The sequence below is a fragment of the Leucopleurus acutus genome (assembly GCF_964270905.1).
Source record: "Leucopleurus acutus genome assembly, chromosome: 10".
In the NCBI taxonomy this organism is placed as follows: domain Eukaryota; kingdom Metazoa; phylum Chordata; class Mammalia; order Artiodactyla; family Delphinidae; genus Leucopleurus; species Leucopleurus acutus.
Window position 1 is genome coordinate 45,423,858 of NC_139153.1, and position 22,170 is coordinate 45,446,027.

At 38.7% G+C, this 22,170-nt stretch overlaps 1 protein-coding gene across 1 annotated transcript in view; it reads right to left on the reverse strand.

Annotated features, from left to right (window-relative positions):
* The window catches only part of ULK4 (unc-51 like kinase 4), a 512,005-nt gene that overhangs the window by 117,060 nt on the left and 372,775 nt on the right, over window positions 1-22,170 (reverse strand). The window contains exon 35 of the mRNA XM_082849145.1: window positions 8,051-8,236. Coding sequence (XP_082705271.1) covers window positions 8,051-8,236 — 186 coding nt within the window. The remainder of the gene's footprint in view (window positions 1-8,050; window positions 8,237-22,170) is intronic.

Consider the following 22,170-nt stretch of genomic DNA (forward strand, 5'->3'; position numbering starts at 1 on the left):
TCAGAATCACAGGAATATTCCCTCAGGGAACTAAGGAAAAATTTTTCAGCAAGATGTTTCTTTTCTTTGTTGGAAAGATACAACCAAATTAATCAAAGAGTTCCCAATTAACTTGTGAGTCCTACGGCAATCGTGGGCATAGATGCTCATCCAGTGTAACAATAAACGGTGTGTGTGGATTCAGGGAAAGATCCCTCTTGGAAACTCCTAAGAGCATCCTCTCAGAGTCTCAGGAAAACGTTCTAAGGGACGAGATTTCACAAAAATTGATTACATTTGCTTTTTACTCCTTTGGGTACATAGTGTCTCTCTAAAAATTTTCACTGGCTTCACAACAATCTCCCCACTTCTTTCCCTTTAGGAAAATAAGTCAAGAAAAGAAGGCCTTACCATGAGAAAAATAAGCTAGGAGGGAGAGGTATCATTTTGCCTTCTTGTTACACCTCAAGGAACAGTTCTTTACTTTTCTAATAGAAATTAGGTCCCTTCTGATTCTACATCTACAACTCATCCTGCTCCTAAAATAGAAAAAGAATGGCTGCAGATTTCCTAGTTTCCTCATTTGGTCTCTTCAGAGCTTTAAAAACTCTGTATGTGGAGAAATGCTATTACACTGATTTTCAGCAACACAACATCTCTGCTCTCATGGTGAAAATGGAAAGGACCAGGGGACCTACAGGAGAATTTGGAAGAAAAATGGTGGCGAGCATAGCAAGATTTTCTGAAAGCGGCAGGGTAAAGGGTCCCCAAGGGATGGATATTTGTAATAATCTTTAATACTATTCACCCTCAGAGAGCCCAAGTCCCACTGCTGCCACCTCTGCTGTACCAGGTAGATGGGTGAGCGGGCAGGTGAAAGGAGTTAGCAACCTCAGCGTGTTATGACCACCCTCTGCTTTCAGAGAGCAGTCAGTTTTACAGAACAAGTTTGTGGTGGCTTGTGTGTAGTCAATATTTTGAGTGTTGGAGTAAAGCTAGCTTTAATTAAGTGACAAGCAGCTGATCCACGATCATTACCCTGAGAAAACTCCCACTGATATCAAGTTTAAGGGACAGGTAAACCTGGCAGCAACCGGAAGGATCTCCATCACATTTTTAAAGCCAGAGTACAAAGTATAATTATAAAACCACCAAACATCCTGGTAAATTACAGTACATAATTAAATTCTCAAGTTTCCCCAACATGTTCTCAGTGTTCTAAATGCAGACTAAATAAGAAAGAGCACCCTAGGGGCAAAACATAGCCCAACCCCATCAGCACAAATTAAACATCTTATTTCTTTCATCTGTTAGTGAAAATGCTGCTTTTAGAAAGTTACAGTCACAAGATTGGGAGCTGAAACAGATATTTCAAGAAAGGGCCTTTTGTGTAACTCACAGGGAGGAATCTGCCACATTATTCCTAAGATGGCTCTCTAATAACCACAGTTTACCGGTCATGGACACGCTCATTACGTGGCCTTAGAAACTGTAGGGCCAAGGGTATTTTGGGGTTGCCCTCTCTGAAATCATCCCGGCTTGCTCAGCTTTGGGGAAAGAGACACTCCTCAATCAGGGCTTAAAAAGAGACAGTCTCACAGAGTAGAACGCTCTTGTTTTTAGAAATGCTCCAAAAGTGATTTACAGATTCAGTGCAATCTCTATCAAAATTCCAATGGCATTTTTCAAAGAAATAGAACAAACAATCCTAAAATTCGTATGAAACCACCAAAGACCCCAAGTAGCCAAAGCAATCTTGAAAAAGAAGAACAAAGCTGGAGGCATCACACTCCCTGGTTTCAAACTATATTACAAAGATATAGTAATCGAAACAGTATGGTACTGGCATTGAAAACACACAAATATATCAATGGAACAGGATAGAGAGCCCAGAAATAAACCCATGCATATATGTTCAATTAATTTTTGACATAAGAGCCAAGAATATTCAATAGAGAAAGATCAGTCTGTTCAATAAATGGTGTTGGGAAAACTGAACACATGCAAAAGAATGAAACTGAACCATTATCTTACAACACACACAAAAATTAACTCCAAATGGATTAAAGACTTGTACATAAGATGTAAAACCATACAACTCCTAGGAGAAAACATAAGCAGTAAGCTCCTTGACTCTGGTCTTAGAGATGATTTTTCTAGATCTGACACCAAAAGCAAAGGCAACAAAAGCAATAAACAAGTGGGACTACATCAAACTAAAAAGCTTCTGCACAGTGAAGGAAACCGTCAACAAAATGAAAGGCAACCTACCTAATGAGAGAAACTATCTGCAAATCATATATCTTATAAGGGAATAATATCCAAAATATATTAATAGAAAGAGCTCATACAACTTAATAGTAAAAATGCAATCTGAATAAAAAATGGGCAGAAGACCTGAATAGACATTTTTCCAAAGAAGATATATAGATAGCTAGCAGGTACATGAAAAAATGCTCAACATCACTAAACATCAGGGAAATGCAAATCAAAACCACAAGGAGATGTTACCTCATGCCAGTCAGAATGGTTATTATCAAAAAGACAACCAATAACAAATGTTGGCGAGGATGTGGAGAAAAGGGAATCCTTGTGTACTGTCAGTAGGAATGTAAACTGGTGCAAACACCATGGAAGACAGTGCAGAAGTTCCTCAAAAAATTAACATTAGAACTACCATAAGGCTCAGCAATTCCACTTCTGGATATATATCCAGAGAAAACAAAAACACTAATTCAAAAAGAAATATACACCCCAATGTTCACTGCAGCATTATTTACAATAGCCAAGATACGGAAACAATCTAAATGTCCAATGATAGAAGAATGTATAAAGAAAATTTGATACACAAACACACACACACACACACACACACACAATGGAATATTATTTGGCCATAAAAAAGAATGAAATCTTGGGACTTCCCTGGTGGTGCAGTGGATAAGACTCCATGCTCCCAATACAGGGGCTTGGGTTTGATCCCTGGTCAGGGAACTAGATCCCACACGCATGCCACAACTAATAGTTTGCATGCCACAACTAAGGAACCCATGAGCTGCAACTAAGGAGCCCACCTGCCGCAACTAAGTCCTGGTGCAAGCAAAAAAAAAAAAAAAAAAAAAAAAAGAAATCTTGCCATTTGTGACAACATGGATGGACCTTGAGGGAATTATGGTAAGTGAAATAAGTCAGAGAAAGATAAATTCCACATAATCTCAATTTTGTGTGGAATCTTAAAAGAAAAAAAAATGGAAAGTAAAAGCCAAGCTCATAGATACAGACAATAGATTGGTGGTGAAGGGTTGGGAGTGGGTACAGTGGGTGAAGGGATTAAAAGGCACAAATTTCCAGTTATAAAATAAATAAGTCATTGGGATGTGATGTACAGTATGGTGACTATAGTTAATAATACTGTATCGTATAATTGAAAGTCGCTAAGAAAATAAATCTTAGAAAAAAATGTATAACTATTTATGGCAATGGATGTTAGCTAGACTTACTGTGGTGATCATTTTGCAATATATACAAATATCTTGTACACCTAAAACTAATATAATGCTATATGCCGGTTTTGCCTCAATTAAGAAAAAAAGAATTGCTCCCAGAAGGAGTGTGCAATTAATAAATGTCCTTTGAGGTAGGTCCTTAAAGAGCTTGTCTTTACCTCCTTAACTTCTTACAATCAGAAGGCTGCACTTAACAAGTCTCCTTAATCCAGTTACTGATTCAGGTAACAAATCCAAATTGCTCCCTGCCTCTCTATCAAGTCTGGCTCCCCCAGGCCACCGAGGAGAGCCTGAGACACCAGCCCCCTTAAAATCACAGGAAATCTTTGCTCACATTCTTTCTATCTCCCAGGTTCCCATCCTCTATGCATCTACCTATCCAATCTCACCCCCTTCTAAGAAACTTGGCAGGGATAGTGTGGAGGGGACCGAAGCATCAGACTGGGGAACAACTAAATGCCTTTTAAGGTCCCTCTCATTCTGGCCTGTGCATCTACAAAGCACTCAAATGAGCTCACCATATACACTGAAGAGCAAAAATGAACAACTGCCAATAACAAAAGTAGAGATTTTATAGACATTTCTTACTCAGCTCAGTGGATACTTATTAAATACCAATTACATGCCGGGCACTGTGAGAAAGCTTTATTTCACCGTAAACATAATTTGAATTCAATTGAGATGCTACCACTGTCCTTTGGTTTCAGAGACCAGAACTTCCTAGTTCTAACAACGGTGTCCGAACTCCAAATGTTTGGTCCCCTCTGGCCTCTCCTGGTCCATTTCTTATGTCTGTCAGTCTAGCCCTGTGGATTTTGGGGCCATGATTCAGGATGTGCTTCTTCCCGGTCCATGCATGGATGACCAACACATCCTTCTACACACTGCTCAAACACCATGTCCTGGCCAATCTCCTCCCCAAAGGGAATGTTTCTGTGGAACTTTGCTGGCTCCTCTAGCGTGGCACTGATTGCATTCTGCTTTATAATGAAGCTGGCGTTTCTCTCTCGCTCCAGTTAGGGATCCCTGAGAACAGGCAGCAGGAAGAGCATATCTTACTGTCTTAGTTCCCCCAGCGTAGAGGATGCACATAGTAATAACTATTATTTTCCCATGAATGAAAGAATGAATCTCTTCGGTGCCTTCTAGATCGAAATTCAGTCAGGTTCAGCTTAACAGATGCTCTCAGAGTCCAGATCAGTCCTGGACAGAGCAGCAGCAAGGTGGCTAGCTACTTGGCAAGAGCACAAGCTAGGGTCAGGTCAGCTTGGCTGGTCCCAGCTCTGCCGAGTCCTAATTGGTGGCCTTGGGAGTGTTATGTAAGCTCTTTGAGCCTTAGCTTGTAACCTATAAATGGAAGCAGTCACTGGAGCTGACGGCTAAGGTAGCTGTGAAGATTAAATGAGATAATTCACCAGAAGAACTTAACACAGTTAGAAGCATCATCTGCTGACCACCTTTCATGGGCTAGACACTATAACACGCTGAAAAAGACCACATCACTACCCTGAACAAGGGTAATGTGAAGGTGAGAACAGACGGTAAGCTGACAGTTACAAAACAATGGCAACCACGGAGGTGAGGACAGGAAGCGGCGAGAGAGAGGGGAAGGACCACATCAGTCGGGAGTGCACGCTGGCATCATACAACTCTGGGTCATCTGCTGCTGTTTCTCTCCAAACGTACGGAACTCAATACTAAGTTTAAGCAGAACCGAGCCTCAGGATAGGCAAGTTCAAGGCCCAGAATCCCTGATTGTGTGTTTTGCACCACTTGAACCCAACATTGACCCATCCATGGCTAATTTAGAAAGTTTTCAGAAGATTATATAAAGCACTTATCACAGATGGCTGGTAAACTTTATATTATGTTTACTTTACTACAATTAAAAAAAAAACAAGCAGATGAGCAGAACCAGAAACTACTTCTATTTTCACATACACAGATAAAGTCGCTTGGATTCAACTTTTCTTCCACCAACAAAACCTACCTGGCCCTATATGTGGCAGGTCAGAAACTATAAGGAAATCATTTCAGACAGTAAAATAAACTAAAAGATGGTGTAATCTGGTTACTTTGACCAAGTTGGGGTCTAACTGTTTCCTGCATGATTAAATTAACCTGGTTTTTAAAAATGATGTAATTTATTCCAAAGATAGGTCCATAATCTCTCTGCAATTCTAAAATCTAGAAAGCTCTGAAAATCAAAACTTTTTTTCTTAAGTTTGGTTCAAAACCATATTTGGTGGCAAAACCTGACCTAACCCACGTGGGGTCACATACAGTTTTTATTTACCCACTTGGTGTGAATGTTCATACACTTTGCAGCAGAAATATTACCATGCTTGACGACGGTACCATGCCAGGTGACTGCTGTGGAGTCATATCATATATAGTATAAGCACCATGCCCAAAAGATCTGGAAATTATAAATTCCAAGCTAAATCTGGCCCTAACATTTTCAAATACGAGATGGTGAATCTCTATACAATTAATTGTATCAGATGTGAGGTCAATATCCCCAAGCTTTCGTCATTCTGTACCAAACACACGATTCTGCCACATGTACGTATCACTCATATTACCATATTTTCTAGTACTTGACTTCACATCGACTCACCAGTTTTAAATGAACAAAACTATTTTTTGAAAGAAATATCTTATCTTTACTGAAAAAGCTAGTCATCTGAGAGGCTACCTCTCTGTTAAAAAGGGACATTCTGAAGGATTCGAGAGGTGTTAGACACAGTAGTACCAAATTGAGACTTTCCCCTTAAATCATCAGAAAGATCAAAATAAAATGGAAGAGGAAATATTTGCCTTACTACGTGATTCGATGTCATCTAGTGCTAGGTTGGAGTACCATGCCCAAGATCTACTTTCCCCAGAAGTATTGGTCCTACACTTTGGGAGGCTCGCTTAGATTGTGTCATCATCCGGTTACTCAGGGAATGACTCCACTAGACAGGAAGCATTGCTGCGGTCGGGAGGTCTGGCCGTACAGAAGCATAATGTAGCAGCGAGGAGGGTAACTCCCTATCTCTGTTCTAGTTCTGTCACCCATAACCTGCTGTGTAGATCTAGCTGGGTCACGTACTGCAGCTGTCTATCAAACTAGCATAAAAACTGTCTTGAAGGCAACTCTCTGGAGCATCCATGGCCTCCACTGCCAAAGGACCCCTCAAGATAACTGGATCTAGAAGTGAACACAGACTGACAAGCCAGAACACGACACAGACTAACGGGACCTCCACTCCTCGACTAACTTCCACAACAGCTGCTGTAAATAACGGCCTTCGAAAGCAGCAGAACAAGATCTACTGTAAAAAGAAAATAAGTCAGTCTTCAAAAGTACTTTCAAGTAAACATCAGCTATTTGTATTTTTAAAAATAAAATAAATGGGGCAATGGACTTCCCTGGTGGCTCAGTGGTTAAGAATCCGCCTGCCAATGCAGGGGACACAGGTTCGAGCCCTGGTCCGGGAAGATCCCACATGCCGCGGAGCAGCTAAAGCCGAGCGCCACAACTACTGAGCCTGTGCCCTAGAGCCTGCGAGCCACAACTACTGAGCCTGCGCTCTAGAGCCCGTGAGCCACAGCTACTGAAGCCCGTGCGCCTAGAGCCCTGTGCTCTGCAACAAAAAAAGCCACCACAATGAGAAGCCCGTGCACCGCAATGAAGGGTAGTCCCCGCTCGCCTCAACTAGAGAAAGCCCTGGTGCAGCAACGAAGACCCAACGCCGCCAAAAACTAAACTAAAATAAAATAAATAAAAAATAAATGGGCGAAAGGGAACATTTTTCCTACAGTACCATACTGGGGATTAGAAACGTTGCGAGTTTGAAAATCTCCCTTTTGCAACCATTAAAAAATTTAAAAATAACAACAACACATTGATTTAATGAAGTGATCAAAATTAACATTACCAGTAAAGGGCAAACAGACGTCATAAGCCTCTGGATCTGATGGATTGAGAAGGACACAGTATTTCTTCTGGGGCTTACCTGAATCCAATTGTCCAGAAAACATCAGAGAGACCTACATTGAGGGAGAGTCTACAAAACATCTGGCCCGTTCTTCAGAAATGTCATGAAAGACGAAGAAAGGCTGCAGAACTATTCCACATTAAGGACACACATCTACTAAAATACATGATCCTGGACTGGTTTCTACACCAGAAAACAAGCTATAAAGGACATTATGGGGACAGCGGACAAAACTGGAATACAGATGGCAGATTAGTAAAAGATTTGTATCAATGTTAAATTTCCTGGTTTTGATAACTGTAGTTAAGTAACAGAACATCCATTTCATTAGGAAATACACACTCACATACTAAGGAGTAAGCAAGAACAATGTGTCTAACTTACTCTCTCACAGTTCGAGAAAAATACTTGTATATGCAGATAGATATGCAGAATATGATAAATGTTAACAGTAGGTGACTGCGGGAAAAGGTAACTGGGAGTTCTTTAATGAAACTAGGTCGAAAAAAATGACAACTCCCCATCTACTGGCTGCCACTGAGGCCACCCACCCAAGCCCCAGTTTCTGTGTGGACTCACCATTCTTCTGAGAATCCTCAACAGAAGCTTCTGCTCCTTCGGGTCCTCTTTGGACGTCAGTAAATTAGCAAAATTCTCTGCATTTTCGGGAGACAGGCTGTCTGGGTTTTCTCCTCCATACAACTGAACCAGTATAGACAGACACTTGGATGAAACTTCAAAAATTTCAGGATCCTCGTTAGGAAGCTGAAAATTAATAAATTGGATGACTTAAGCTTAACTGAAGATGGTGTAGGTATTCCTCAAGAACCACAGTAAAATTTGGCGTAACAGATAAAATGTCAGTCTGAGTACAAAGTTTAATTAAAGGAGTATTTTTTTGAATGGATCTTTTTCAAAATGCATACAGTAACTCAAACAAGGCTAACAGCACAAAATCAGAAGGAAATCCTGCAGTCCTTTCTTTAATCCATAGTGATGAATGACCTGTGACAAGCAAAGGACCAACATATATTTTATATGCATATGTATATATGCATATATTCATACACGTGTATGTGCATCTATAGGTGTGAAAACACTTTGATTTTTCTGAGGCACAACACTTACATTCTTGTTTACTTGTTTAGGAAAATCTACTTTCTAGAAGATATTAAGAAACAGACAAGGTTGAACTTGTCTGTTTCCAAATCATTATTGACTAAACAGGCAGAGAGAAAGCATTGTTTCTGTATTAAAAGGTATATTATGAAATAATAATCATACCATAAGCATTTTAACCTTTCAATGTTTTATTTTATTTCTAATAGCTTTGTTAAACTATAATTCCTGTGACATACAATTCAGTCATTTAACATATATCTGCCATTCAATGGTTTTTAGTATTTTTCAGAGTGGTGCAACCACCAACAGAACCAATTTTAGAATTTTTTCATTACCTGAAAAAGAAACCCTGTACCTTGTAACCGCTACCTTCACGTCATCTCTTCCTCTCTACCCCCAGTCCCTGCCCAGTGCTAACGTGCTTTCTGTCTCTCTGGCTTTGCCTATTCTGGACATTTCAGATACTTGAAATCATACAAAATATGACCCTATCTGACTGGCTTCTTTCGCTTAGCATGTTCTCAAGAGTCATCCATGCTGTAGCATGTATCAGTATTTCATTCCTTTTTATTACATAGTAATATTCCACTGTATGGATATACCACATTTTGTTTATCCATTCCTCAGTTGATGGACATCTGAGTTGTTTTCACCTTTTGACTAGTATGAATAACACTGCTGTGAACACGTGTGCAAACGTTTTTGCGCAGACAAGCGTTTGTTTCTCTTGGGTATATACTTAGAAGTGGAGGTGCTGAGTCATGTGATAACACTATGTGTAACTTTTTTTTTTTTTTTTTTTTTGCGGTACACGGGCCTCTCACTGCTGCGGCCTCCCCCATTGCGGAGCACAGGCTCCGGACGCGCAGGCTCAGCGGCCATGGCTCACGGGCCCAGCCGCTCCACGGCATGTGGGATCTTCCCGGATCGGGGCACGAACCCATGTCCCCTGCATCAGCAGGCGGATTCTCAACCACTGCGCCACCAGGGAAGCCTATGTGTAACTTGCTGAGGAGCCGCCAGACTGTTTTCTAAAGCTGCCATTAGTACCAGCAATGCGTGAGGTTTCCAGTTTTCCCACATCCTCACCAACACTTGTTATTACCTATATTTTTAATTACAGTCATCCTAGTGCATGTGGAGTGGTAACTCGTGGTGGCCTTTCATTTGTACTTCCCTGAGGGCTAATGATGTTGAAAATCTTTTCATGTGCTTATTGTTCATTTGCATATCGTCTTTGGAGAAATGTCTATTCAGATACTTTGCCCACTTTTTAACATAGGTCATATGTCTTTTTAGAATTGAGTCTAAGTGTTCTTTATATATTTTAAACACAAATCCCTTAGCAGATATATGATTTTCAAAAATGTTTTCCCGTTCTGTGGGTTGTCTTTTCACTTTCTTGATAGTGTCCTTTTTTAAAAAAAATATTTATTTATTTATTTGGCCTTGCCAGGTCTAGTTGCAGCATGTGGGATCTAGTTCCCTGACCAGGAATCGAACCTGGGCCCCCTGCATTGGGGGCACTGAGTCTCAGCCACTGGACCACCAGGGAAGTCCCTTGATAGTGTCCTTTGAGGCACAAAATATTTTTTTATTTTGATGAAGTCAAATTTATCCATTTTTTAAAAGATTTTTTTGATGGGGACCATTTTTAAAGTCTTGATTGAATTTGTTACAATATTGCTTCTATTTTATGTTTTTTTCAGTTTTTGGCCATAAGGCATGTGGGATCTTAGCTCCCCGACCAGGGATTGAACCCACACTCCCTGCATGGGAAGGCAAAGTCTTAACCACTGGACCACCAGGGAAGTCCCTATCTGTTCCTTTTATTCCTTGTGATTTTGGTGTCAAACCTAAGAAACCATTGCCTATTTCAAGGTCCTGAGATTTAAGCTTCTTCTGAGAATTTTTATAGTTTTAGCTCTTACATTTATTTTTAAGAACTTTATAGTTTCAGCTTTTACATTTAGGTCTTGATCCATTTTGAATTAATTTTTGTATATGGTATGAGTAGGCGACCACCTTCATTCTTTTGCAGGTGAGTAAATCTTATTTTGAGATACTTGCAGGTTCATATACCATTGTAAGAAACAATACAAAGAGATACCACACATACTTCCCCCAACTTCCCCAATGGAAACATCTTGCATAACTATAGTACAAGATCACAATCAGGAAATTAACATGTATATTAGGGCAGCCACTCCTGCTTTTTAAAAATTAATATTTGCATGGTATATACTTTTCAAGCTTTTACTTTCAACCTGCCTGTATCATATTTGAAGAGAGATTTTTGTAGACAACATACTGTTGGACCATGTTTTGTTATCCATTCTAGTCATCTCTGTCTTTTAATTGGTGCATTTAGACCATTTACATTTTTATGATAAATATTAAGATGCTAGGGTTTAAGTCCAACATGCAATTTTATTGTCTTCTATTTATTTCCCCTGTTTCTTATTTTTCTGATTCCCTCTCTCTTTTTTTAACCTTCCTGTGGGTTACTTGAACATTTGTTTTATGTTTTCATTAAGTATTATTAAATTCTCTTTTATTCCCAATATTATTTTCTTAGGGTTGCTATAACAAAGTACCACAAACTGGGTGACATAAACAATAGAAATGTATTACCTCGCGGTTGTGGAAGCTAGAAGTTCAAAATCAAACAGCAGGACCCTGCTCCCTCTGAAACTCATAGTATGACTCTCCGCTTGCTTCTTATGACTTGCTGGAAACCTCTGGCATTTCTTAGTTTGCGGCTGCATAATTCCCATCTCTGCCTCCGCCATCACATGGCTTCCTCCCTGTGTGTGTCTGAATTTACACGGTTGTCTTCTTACAAAGACACCAGTCATATTGGATTAGGGGCCCCCCCTACTTGAGTATGACCTCATCTTAATTAACTACATCTAGACCATCAGTATTTTCAAATGAGGTTTAATATTCTGAAGTGCTGGGAGTTAGGACTTCAACATATCATTTTTGTGGCAGACACAATTCAACCCATTACACTTCCTATCAACTTTCTTTTGTGCTCAGCTGTTTATTCACCTTAGTTTCTCTCCTTCTGGCTGTTATGCTTCCCCAAATGTCTGGTGGTCCTTGGCTTTCTAGTCTATGAATGAAAGATTGGTCAGATTATTATAGGCAGCTGGCTTCCATTTCCTTTCCATTTGTATATGTCTGATTCTTCAAGTTGCCTCCTCTGCCTGTGTTCTATGATTTCCTCAAGCTCCACAATGCTTCTCTCTAGGGCATAACCCCAAACTAGAAATCACATCAGATAGTTCATTCTCTTTACAGTGCAGTTCCTGACCTATTATGTTGCAATAAAGCAGAGCAAAATTAATAAGGGAAGGGAACTGACAGGCCTGCCTGTTCTAAATGTGCATCTTCAATTAGCCTGGTTAAGTGCCTAGGGCCTCCATCAGTTTTCCACTCTGAGTTTATAGATCATCTGCATCTGTTCCTACCTTCTGGTTAGTTTCTTCCTATGTATGTTCTGGGTGATAGGTTTCTTCACTGTATTTCGATTCAGTTCCATCTGCTTTCTATCATCCAGTAACTGCACAAAATTTCTTTTCCACTAACAGCTTCTCCTTCCATTCTCCCATGATTGTAAGATATTTAATCCTTTCTCTATTTTCATAGCTTTTGGGTAGTTAGTGAGATAGGAACAGGCATTCATGCTTCTATTTCAGTCTACTTTAACATTTCTGAGTTAGTTTTGCTTCACTGTTGAAATGATGGGAGGATGCTTATCATAAGTAATAATTTCAAAGATGGCTTATTTCTTGGATCCTTGTAAACTTGATAATGTTTGTGTTTTGTTTTGTTTTGTGTGCCCTGCCCCACCACTACCAAAAAGATTGTGATGGTATAAAAATCTTTCCATCTTCCCTGGCCTAACAGGATAAGATTATACCCAAGTGCTTGCAAAAACAAACTAGCAGAAAAATACACGAAACAATGGTTTTTAAGACACTAGACATCAGGTAATGTAGGACAGTGATGCCCAAGGGATGGAGAACAATTGAGGTGAGCTCTACTCTTGTCCCAGGTCAGAGGCTTACGAGGTCACCAGGCCTAAGCACAGGGACGGCAACTGAGGTGGAAACCAGCAGATAAAAATTTTAAGTTGAGGAGACAGAGTGAAAAGTCTCAGAAAACCAAAGCAGCTAGAGTTCATAGGACAAAGTACCAGAGAGAAGAGAGCAGGCCAAAGCTCACTCTGAAGACACAGGTAACCTGGATAGCACTTTATCCATTAGAGAAAATGAATTTACGGTTAAAAACCTTCCTACAAAGAAAACTACAGGCCCAGATGGCTTTATTGGTGAATACCAAGTCTATACAAATTCTTCCAGAAAGCTAAAGGAAATGGAAACTTCCAAACTCATTCTATGTGGCCAGTACTATCCTGATACCAAAACTAGACAAACACATTCCAAGAGAAGACAACTTCAGTCCAATAGCCCTTATGAATACAGATGAAAAAATCTTCAGCAAAGTGTTAGCAAACCAAATTCAGCAACATATTAAAAGTATTGTATACTATGGCCAAGTGGGATTTATCCTAGGAATGTAAGGCTAGTTTAGCATCTAAAAATCAATGTTAGGTGCAATATTAATAGAATAAAAGACAAAAATTATAAGAGCCTTTCAACAGTCATAGAATAAGCATTTGACAAAATTAAGACCCCTTTTAGGATTAAAAAAAACTCAACAAATTATAAATAGAACAGAACCTTCTCAAATTGATAAAGGATATCTAGGGAAAAATCTACAGCTGACACCATACTTAATGGGTAAAGAGTGGATTCCTTCCCTCTAAGATCATGAACAAGATAGACGTCCATTCTTGCCAGGTCTATTCACCACTACATTGGAAGTTCTAGCTAGGGCAATAAGACAAGGAAAAGAAATAAAAATCATCTAGAAAGGCAAACCCTATTTGCAGATTACATGATCTTACATACAGAAAATCCTAGAGAATCCACGTTTTTTACTATAAAAATAAACAAGTTCTGAAAGGTGGTAGAATAAGAGATCAACATACACTAATATGTATAAAATAGGTAACTAATGAGAACCTGCTGTATAGCATAGAGAACTCTACTTAATGCTCTGTGGTGACCTAAATGGGAAGGAAATCCAAAAAAGAGGGGATATATGTATACACATAGTTGATTCACTTCGCTGTATAGCAGAAACTAACACAACACTGTAAAGCAACTATACCCCAATAAAAAAAAGCAATTGTATCTCTATACATTAGCAATGAAGAATTTGAAAACTAAATTAAGAAAACAATTTCACTTATAATAGCATCAAAAATAACAGAATATTTAGAACTAATTTTGAAAGAAGTACATAACTTGTACACTGAAAAGGGAAACATTCTTGGAAAAAATTAAACAAGGTACATAAACGGTAAAACATTCCATGTTCAAGGATTAGAAGAGTTAACATTATTAAGTTGGCAACATGCCCCAAACTGATCTACAGATTAAAAGCATTCAGAGTTGCAGCTGGATTTTTTTTTTCAGAAATTGATGATCCTAAAATTCATATGGAAATGCAAGGGACTAAGAATAGCCGAAACAAACTTACAAAAGAAGAATAAATTTGGAGGGATCACATTTCCCAATTTCAAATTTTGGTACAAAGCTACAGTAATCCAGTAAATGTAATACTGGAATAAGGACATGCATAATGATCAATGGAATAGAATTTAGAGCCCCTAATTAAACGCTTACATTTATGGTAAGATGATTTTCAACAAGACTGCCAAGACAATTTAATGGGGGGTGGTGAGAAAAATGGTCTTTTCAACAAATGGTGCTGAGACAACTAGATATCCATACGCAAAAGAACGAAGTTGGACCTGTACACCACACCACATCCAAAAATTATCTCCAAACGGATCAAATACCTAAATACAAGAGCTAAACATATAAAACTTTTAGAAGAAAACATAGGAGTAATTACACCTTTGTGTCCTTGGGTTAGGCAATGGTTTCTCAGGTATGACACCAAAAGTACAAGCAACAACCAAAAAAATTTTGATAAACTGGACTTCAACAAAATTAAAACATTTTGTGCTGTAAATGATACCATGAAGAAAGTAAAAAGACCACCCACAGAATAAGGGAAAATTGCTATAAATCTAATACCTAATAAGGGACTTGCATACACACACAATATAAAAACTCTTACAACTCAGTAATAAAAAGACAAATAACATAATTTTTAAAAGGCAAAGAAAATAGACATTTCTTCCAGAAAGGTATATAAATGGTCAATAACCACAGGAAAAGATATTCAACATCATTAGCCATCAGGGAAATGCAAATCAAAACCACTAGGAGATACCACTTCACACCCACTAGGATGGCTATAATTAAGAATACAGACAATGACAAGTGTTGGTGAGCGTGTGGGGAAACTAGAACCTTCATACATTGCTGGTGCTGATGGCAGCTTTGTAAAGCACTCTATTTCCTCAAAAGGTTAAACAGACTGATCATAGGACTGAGCAATTCCACTCTTAGATACATACTCAAGAGAAAGAAAGCACATTTACACAAAAACTTGTACACAATTGTTCACAGTAGCCTTATTCAAAATAGCCAAAAAGTGTTAACAGCTCAAATGTCCATAATAAATGGACAAGCAACTATGGTGTATCTATGTAGTAGAATATGATTTGCCAAAACCAAGAATGAAGTACTGATACATGCTACAGACATGAATGAACCTTGGAAAAAACATCATGCTAAGAGAAAGGCCACATATTATATAGTTCCATATATAAGAAATATCCAGCATAGGCCAATCTATAGAAACAGAAAGTAAATTAGTGATTGACAAGGGTCTGGAGGGGAGAGAATGGGGAGTGACTCTTAATGAATTTGAAATTCCTTTCTGAACATTCAGACGAAGATGTTCTGGAATTAGATAATGGTGATGGTGCACAACTCTGAGAAGATACTAAACAGCAGTGAACTGTACACTTCACAGGGGTTAAAGGGAAGCCCCTGATAAATCTTTTTTAAAAAAACAATAGCAACTCTGCACAAAGTCTTCAAGAAAAACGAAGAGAAGCGAATACTTCCCAACTCATTTGCTGAGACCAACATTATTACCCTGATACCAAAACCAGACAAAAACAGTATGAAAAAGTAAACTACAGGGCTTCCCTGGTGGTGCAGTGGTTGAGAGCCCGCCGGCCGATGCAGGGGACACGGGTTCGTGCCCTGGTCCAGGAAGATCCTACATGCCGCGGAGCGGCTGGGCCCGTGGGCCATGGGCGCTGGGCCTGCGCGTCCGGAGCCTGTGCTCCGCGGCGGGGTAGGGGATGGGGGAGGCGGGGGGCCGCAGCAGTGAGAGGCCCGCGTACCGCAAAAACACAAACAAACAAAAAGTAAACTACAAAACAGATACACAGATGCACAAATTCTAAACAAAATTATAGCAAATCAAAGGATAATAATATTAAAAGGACAATAATATTAAATAAAGGAATAAAATATTAAAAGGATATTATATTATCAAACAAAATATTAAAAGGATAATAATAAGACAATACATCCTGACTAAACAGAGTGTATCCTAGGAATGTAGGTCTGTTTAATATTCAAAAATCAGTCAATGTAATAAATCATATGTATTAATTTCTCAGGGCTACCATCATAATAAAGGATCACAAACTAGGTGGGTTAAAACAACAAAAATTTGTCTTCTCACAGTTCTGGAGGCTAGAAGTCTGAAATCAAGGCAGAGCCATGCCCCTTCTGAAGCCTCCAGGTGGGAATCCCTCCTTGCTTCCTCCAGCCCCCAGTAGCCCCAGACGTTCCTCGGCTTGTGGCAGCAGAACTCCAATCTCTGCCTGCATCGTCACATTGCATTCTCCCTTGTGTCTCTGGCTTCATGTGGTCATCTTCTTATAAGGACAGCAGTCATAATGGATTAGAGAGCCCTCACTATGCCAGTATGACTTCATCTTAACAAATTACATATACATGCAATGAGCCTATTTCCAAATAAGGTCCCACTCTGAGGTACTGGGGGGTTAGGATTTTAACACATATTTTTTGAGGGATATAGTCAACCCATAACACCATAATAACTAAAAAAGAAAAACCATATGATCATCTCAGTAGAAAAAGTATTTAACAATATTCAACACCTATTTCTAACAAAAACTCAGCAAACAAGGAGTGGAAGGAAACTTCTTTAGCCTGATAAAAAATATGTCAGAGACTGAATGCCTCACCCTGAGATCAGAAAGACAGATAGGAACATCTGCTCTCACCACTTCCGCTCAACATGGGAGGTTCTGGTCAGCACAGTCAGGCCAAAATAAATTAATAAATAAAAGGCATCCAGATTGGAAAGGAAGACTTAACTGCTTATTTGCAGAAGACATGATTCTCGATGTAGAAAATCCAATGGAATTCACAAACAATCCACTAGACCCCATAAATGAGTTTAACACAGTTAACAAAAACACTAAATGGAAAAGAGATACATGCACTCCAATGCTCATAGCAGCATTATTTACAGTTGTCAAGATATGGAAGCAACCTACATGTCCATCAACAGATGAATGGATAAAGAAGATGAAGTATATAAATAAATAAATAAAAATAAATAAATATATGTACACACACACACACACACAATGGAATACTATTTGGCCATAAAAAGAATGAAATTTTGCCATTTGCAGCAATATGGATGGACTTGGAGGGCATTATGCTCAGTGAAATAAGTGGGACGGAGAAAGACAAATACTGTATGATACCACTTACACGTGGAATCTTAAAAATACAACAAACTAGTGAGTATAACAAAAAAGAAGCAGGCTCACAGATACAGAGAACAAACTAGTGGCTACCAATGGGGGGGAGGGGCAATATATCAATAGGAGTAGGGGATTAAGAGATACAAACTATTAGGTATAAAATAAGCTACAAGCGGGACTTCCCTGGTGGTCCAGTGGGTAGGACTCCGTGCTCCAAGTGCAGAGGGCCTGGGTTCGATCATTGGTCAGGGAACTAGATTCCGCATGCGTGCCGCAACTAAGAGTTCACATGCTGCAACCAGGAGTATGCAAGCCGTAACTGAGAAGTCCACATGCCACAACTAAGAGCCTGCATGCCGGAACTAAGAAGCCCACAGGCTGCAACTAAGAGCCCGCATGCTGCAACTGGGACCTGGTGCAGCCAAAAATAAATAAATAAATAAATAAATACTAAAAAATAAATAAATCATTTTTTAAAAATAAAGCTACAAGGATATACTGTACAACATGGGGAATACAGCCAACATTTTATAACTATAAATGGAGTATAACCTTTAAAAATTATGAATCACTATATTGTACCCCCATAACATTATATAATATTGCACAGCAACTATACTTCAATAAAATATAATTTTAAAAAATTTTAAAGGGAAATAATCACATGTGAGTATATCTGCATGTACAAAGTTATTCATTGCAATGCTATAAGTGAAAAAATTATAAACAATCTAAATGTCCAACAGTAAATAATTATAATATGTACTCATAAAAAAACAATATCATCATGTACAGTAACATTTAAAAAATTCAAAGATTTAGGGATAAATCTGACAAAAGATGAAAGACCTGTACACTAAACCCCACAAAATACTGCCGAGAGAAATTAAAAAGGATCCATATAACTGGAGGGATATATCTTGTTCATGAGTGAGAAGACTCAATTTTGTTAAAATGCCAATTCTCCCAAAATTAAGACTAAATGTAATCCCAATCGAAACCCCAATAGGTTTTTTTTTTTTGGTAGAAATCAACAAACTGATTCTAAGTTTTTATATTATACATGTATATATTAGTTGAAAGAATAATATTACCTGATTTCAAGACATTATTATAATGCTGAAATAATTAAAACAGTATGGCATTGGCATAAAGTTAGACACAGATCAGAGCCCAGGAACTACACCCTCACAAATACAATTGAGTTTTGACAAAGGTGCAATGGCAATACAGTTGAGAATATAGTTTCAACAAATGTGCTCAAACAATATGCAGAAATATAAACTTCAATCTAGACCTTTTACCACATACCAGAATTAACTCAAAATAGTTGATAGCATGTGTCAATTCTAGGGTTAGCTAAGGTAGCTCAGAACCACCAAGGAACATCCACAGTAAATGAAAGAAGCCAGAATCCTCAGGAATCCCTGAAACTCATATGGTTCTTTAAAATATATATATTGATAGACCTAAATATAAAACCTATCCCTGTAAAATTTCTAAGAGAAAACAGAGGCAAAAACTCTGTTGACCTTAGATGTGGGAAAGATTTCTTACATATGATGCAAAAAGTGCAATTCACAAAAGAAAAAGGTAAAATGGACTTCATTTAATCAAAAACTTCTCTTTGAAAAACACTGTCTAGTTCATAAATGCTCAATAAGGGGAAGATAGTACCACCACCACCCCCATTGCAAAGGATCCCTTTAATGGAGACCCATAAAAAAAGTGTTCTTTCAGATCTAAAAACCAGAATATGTTTTTTGCCCCAAAGAACTCTCACCCCACTACTCACCCCACTTACTGGGCAAGGTACATCTTGTAAATCATTATATTCTCATTTTTGTCTTGCAACCAGGACTCTTAAGGCCAAAACCATGGCCCAACTTTAGCAATTATATTAGACTTCATATTTGTATAGAAACTTCACCCTATCTTTCCTTCATTGTTTTCTTCACGTTTTCTACTTAGGATTGCCAGACCTTTTTTTTTTTTTTTTTAAAGGACACCCAAGTTAAGTTTGAATTTCAGATAAACAATTTATCTTTTTTAGTTTAAGTATATCCATTTGGCATCTTGTGATTTACCGGACAACCCTAACTTGATAGCAAACATTGTCATTAGCAAACTCAAATGCTTTGTGAGAGAGATAACAAATATAAACACACACACAAAGTGGATATATCTCAAAGTAAACTTACACTTCAACTTTAAAAACTGTTTTAAAACAATTGAAAATCACGGTTGTACTGTTTACTTCCCTTTACAAACCCACATAATACAATGCAGCATTTCAAAACCTTTCTCATTTTATATTCTATTTTTAAAATATTGCCTAGTACAGTGTTTTGCCAAAATTATAAGGGAATATTTATTTTCAGAGAAGAGAATATATTAATCAAGAAAGAAAAAAAGAAAAACACTTAGTAATACAAGGTTTTCTACCCTTTTGATATTATTTAAACACCTGGAGAAAAGATTCCCTCTGTTTTACCAGGATATCTTTAACAAGATTTCACATTAGGCCATGAATCCCTGTTCCTCTTCATTTTAATACATCCCTCCTGCCCAAACTCAGCTGAAGAGGCAGCAGAAAAGAGCATTAAGCTGATGAATGGTGGTTAATTCCTTATGACAGCGCCCCAGAAACACTGTTGACCACAGCCTTGACACTGTCCCCTTCCCCTGAGAAGTTATCCTTACTTCTTGGATCCCCCAGGCACATTATATTCCTAAATGTGGAAATTTTGAGGGAAGAAAACCTGCCATTACCATTACTGATTCAGTTGTAAGTCTGTATATCATAGACTAGAGTACCAGGGTTTTTTAAAAATCCAAAAATAAGTTGAAAGTCACTGGTAGGTCAAATCAGCATCGACTTCTGGGCCTCCTGCACTGCCCTGACTAGTTTCATAATAAACTTCACATTTTCCTCATCAATAACTAAAGAATGGGAAAACATAGCTCATTTAAAAAATTATAACCAGTCAATATAGAAGGAGATTTAACTAATTCTACTGAAGCACCAAAGTTGCAGAAACCATAGAGGGTAAATACGTCAACACCGACTGTTAAGATGCTAGGTTCTGTGTAAAAGCTTTGGCCTGATCATATGTCCCTTTCTGCTATTTTTCTCGCTCTCCACTGTAGACATTCAGGTGGATTCTGCTTTTGTCATTGGATGACAGAAAGATGTTCGAGACAGATACCCAAGAAGTAACCAAATGTTCCACTATGCTTCCACTTGTGTTCCCTACAATTTATTTTCCACACAGAAGCCACAGTGATTTTTTTAAAAACTTTTATCAGACATATCGCCCTCCTGCTCAAAACCTCCGAAAACTTCTCAGCGCATTTAGATATAGTCCAAAGGCCTTGCTGTGGCTGACAAGATCCTGTCTGAGCAACGAGGCAGCCTGACTGGAGTGAATGTGGTAGAAGAGGCTAGACAATGAGGCCAGAGAGGGCAAGATGGTGCAGAGCCCGCACAAACCTGAGTCAGATCCTCATTCACTGCTTGCACCACCATGGGCTTAGATATTCTCATGGTGATATTGTAGGTAGCATTACAGGATATGTGAGTGGAGTTCCAGGGACGGTCATGGCTAAAGATACAAACTTGGAAATCCTCCTTGTATAGCCACCACTGAAATCAAGGAGTTGAGTGATCACCCGGGGAGAGCGTGGTAGCCCAGCCCTACACTGCAGTGTGGAGCTTGGAAAGCTTCTCTTCAGGGAAGACTCAAATCACTTCTACCTCCACCCTCCTCAGAAAATTCAGGCAGGCGTTACTCTGGGGTACTGTCTGATTTCTTCTCAGCTTCGACTTCTTTAGGAAAAGTCCGGGCATCATATTGGAGGACATGTACTATGGCTACTTGGTCTTCTGTATGTGGAAACTGGAGAAAAGCATAAGAGGGATCAAGTGCAGAGCTTTCCCCATACAGACTTTTGAAAACATCCCTATTTTCATCTCCTCCCCAGAGGCCAGAGGTGCTGTGGGGTTTCAGTGGGAAGGCCAACTCCCACCACCCTGCTGGCAACCCCGCAGGGTGTTTTGGGGCCAGGCTTCCTCTGCCTGTTTAATCCTTCTACAGGCTTCCTTCTATCTCCTAGAAATATGTTGAAATCTTAATCTGCTACTGACTCCCATGTTCCCTTTCTCTTCATTGTTCTAGCTTTATTCTTTCTTGCGTTCCTGCACTTTTCTTTTAAAGGCGTCTTGTGAGAGGGGATGGACGTGTGAAAAGTGAGAACAGTGAAAAGAGACCTTCCTGTTCAAGATTTTCTTCGTAAATCTCACATTTATTCCACAGGACCATTTTAATGAAGTAAAGAGTGTGCATGAAATTATGATTTAAAATTTGTAGATGAGTTTGGGAAGAATCTGTATTTTTAAATCTTACCACCAGGTACCTGCATGTCTCTCCATTCATTCAGGTCCTATCTTATGTCTTTGAGAATGTTACACAGTTATCGTCATATAACTTGCATTTTCTTGTTACATTTAGTTTTGGCCTTTTTGCGGGGGGCAGGGGTGTGGAGTTCTTTTCACAGAAGAACTTCTAACAGATTAATGCCAGTATAAAGAAAAGCTCTTGGTTTTGGGGTATTATGTTTTAAGCCACCAACTTACTGAAATTTGCTTTTAGTCCAACAAGTTTTTTATTTCAATCTTTTCTTCCCTAGGTATAAAAACCTTAGCAACTGAAAGTAATGGTCATTTTTAGACTTAATATTTCTCTTATCTTACAGCATTACCAAC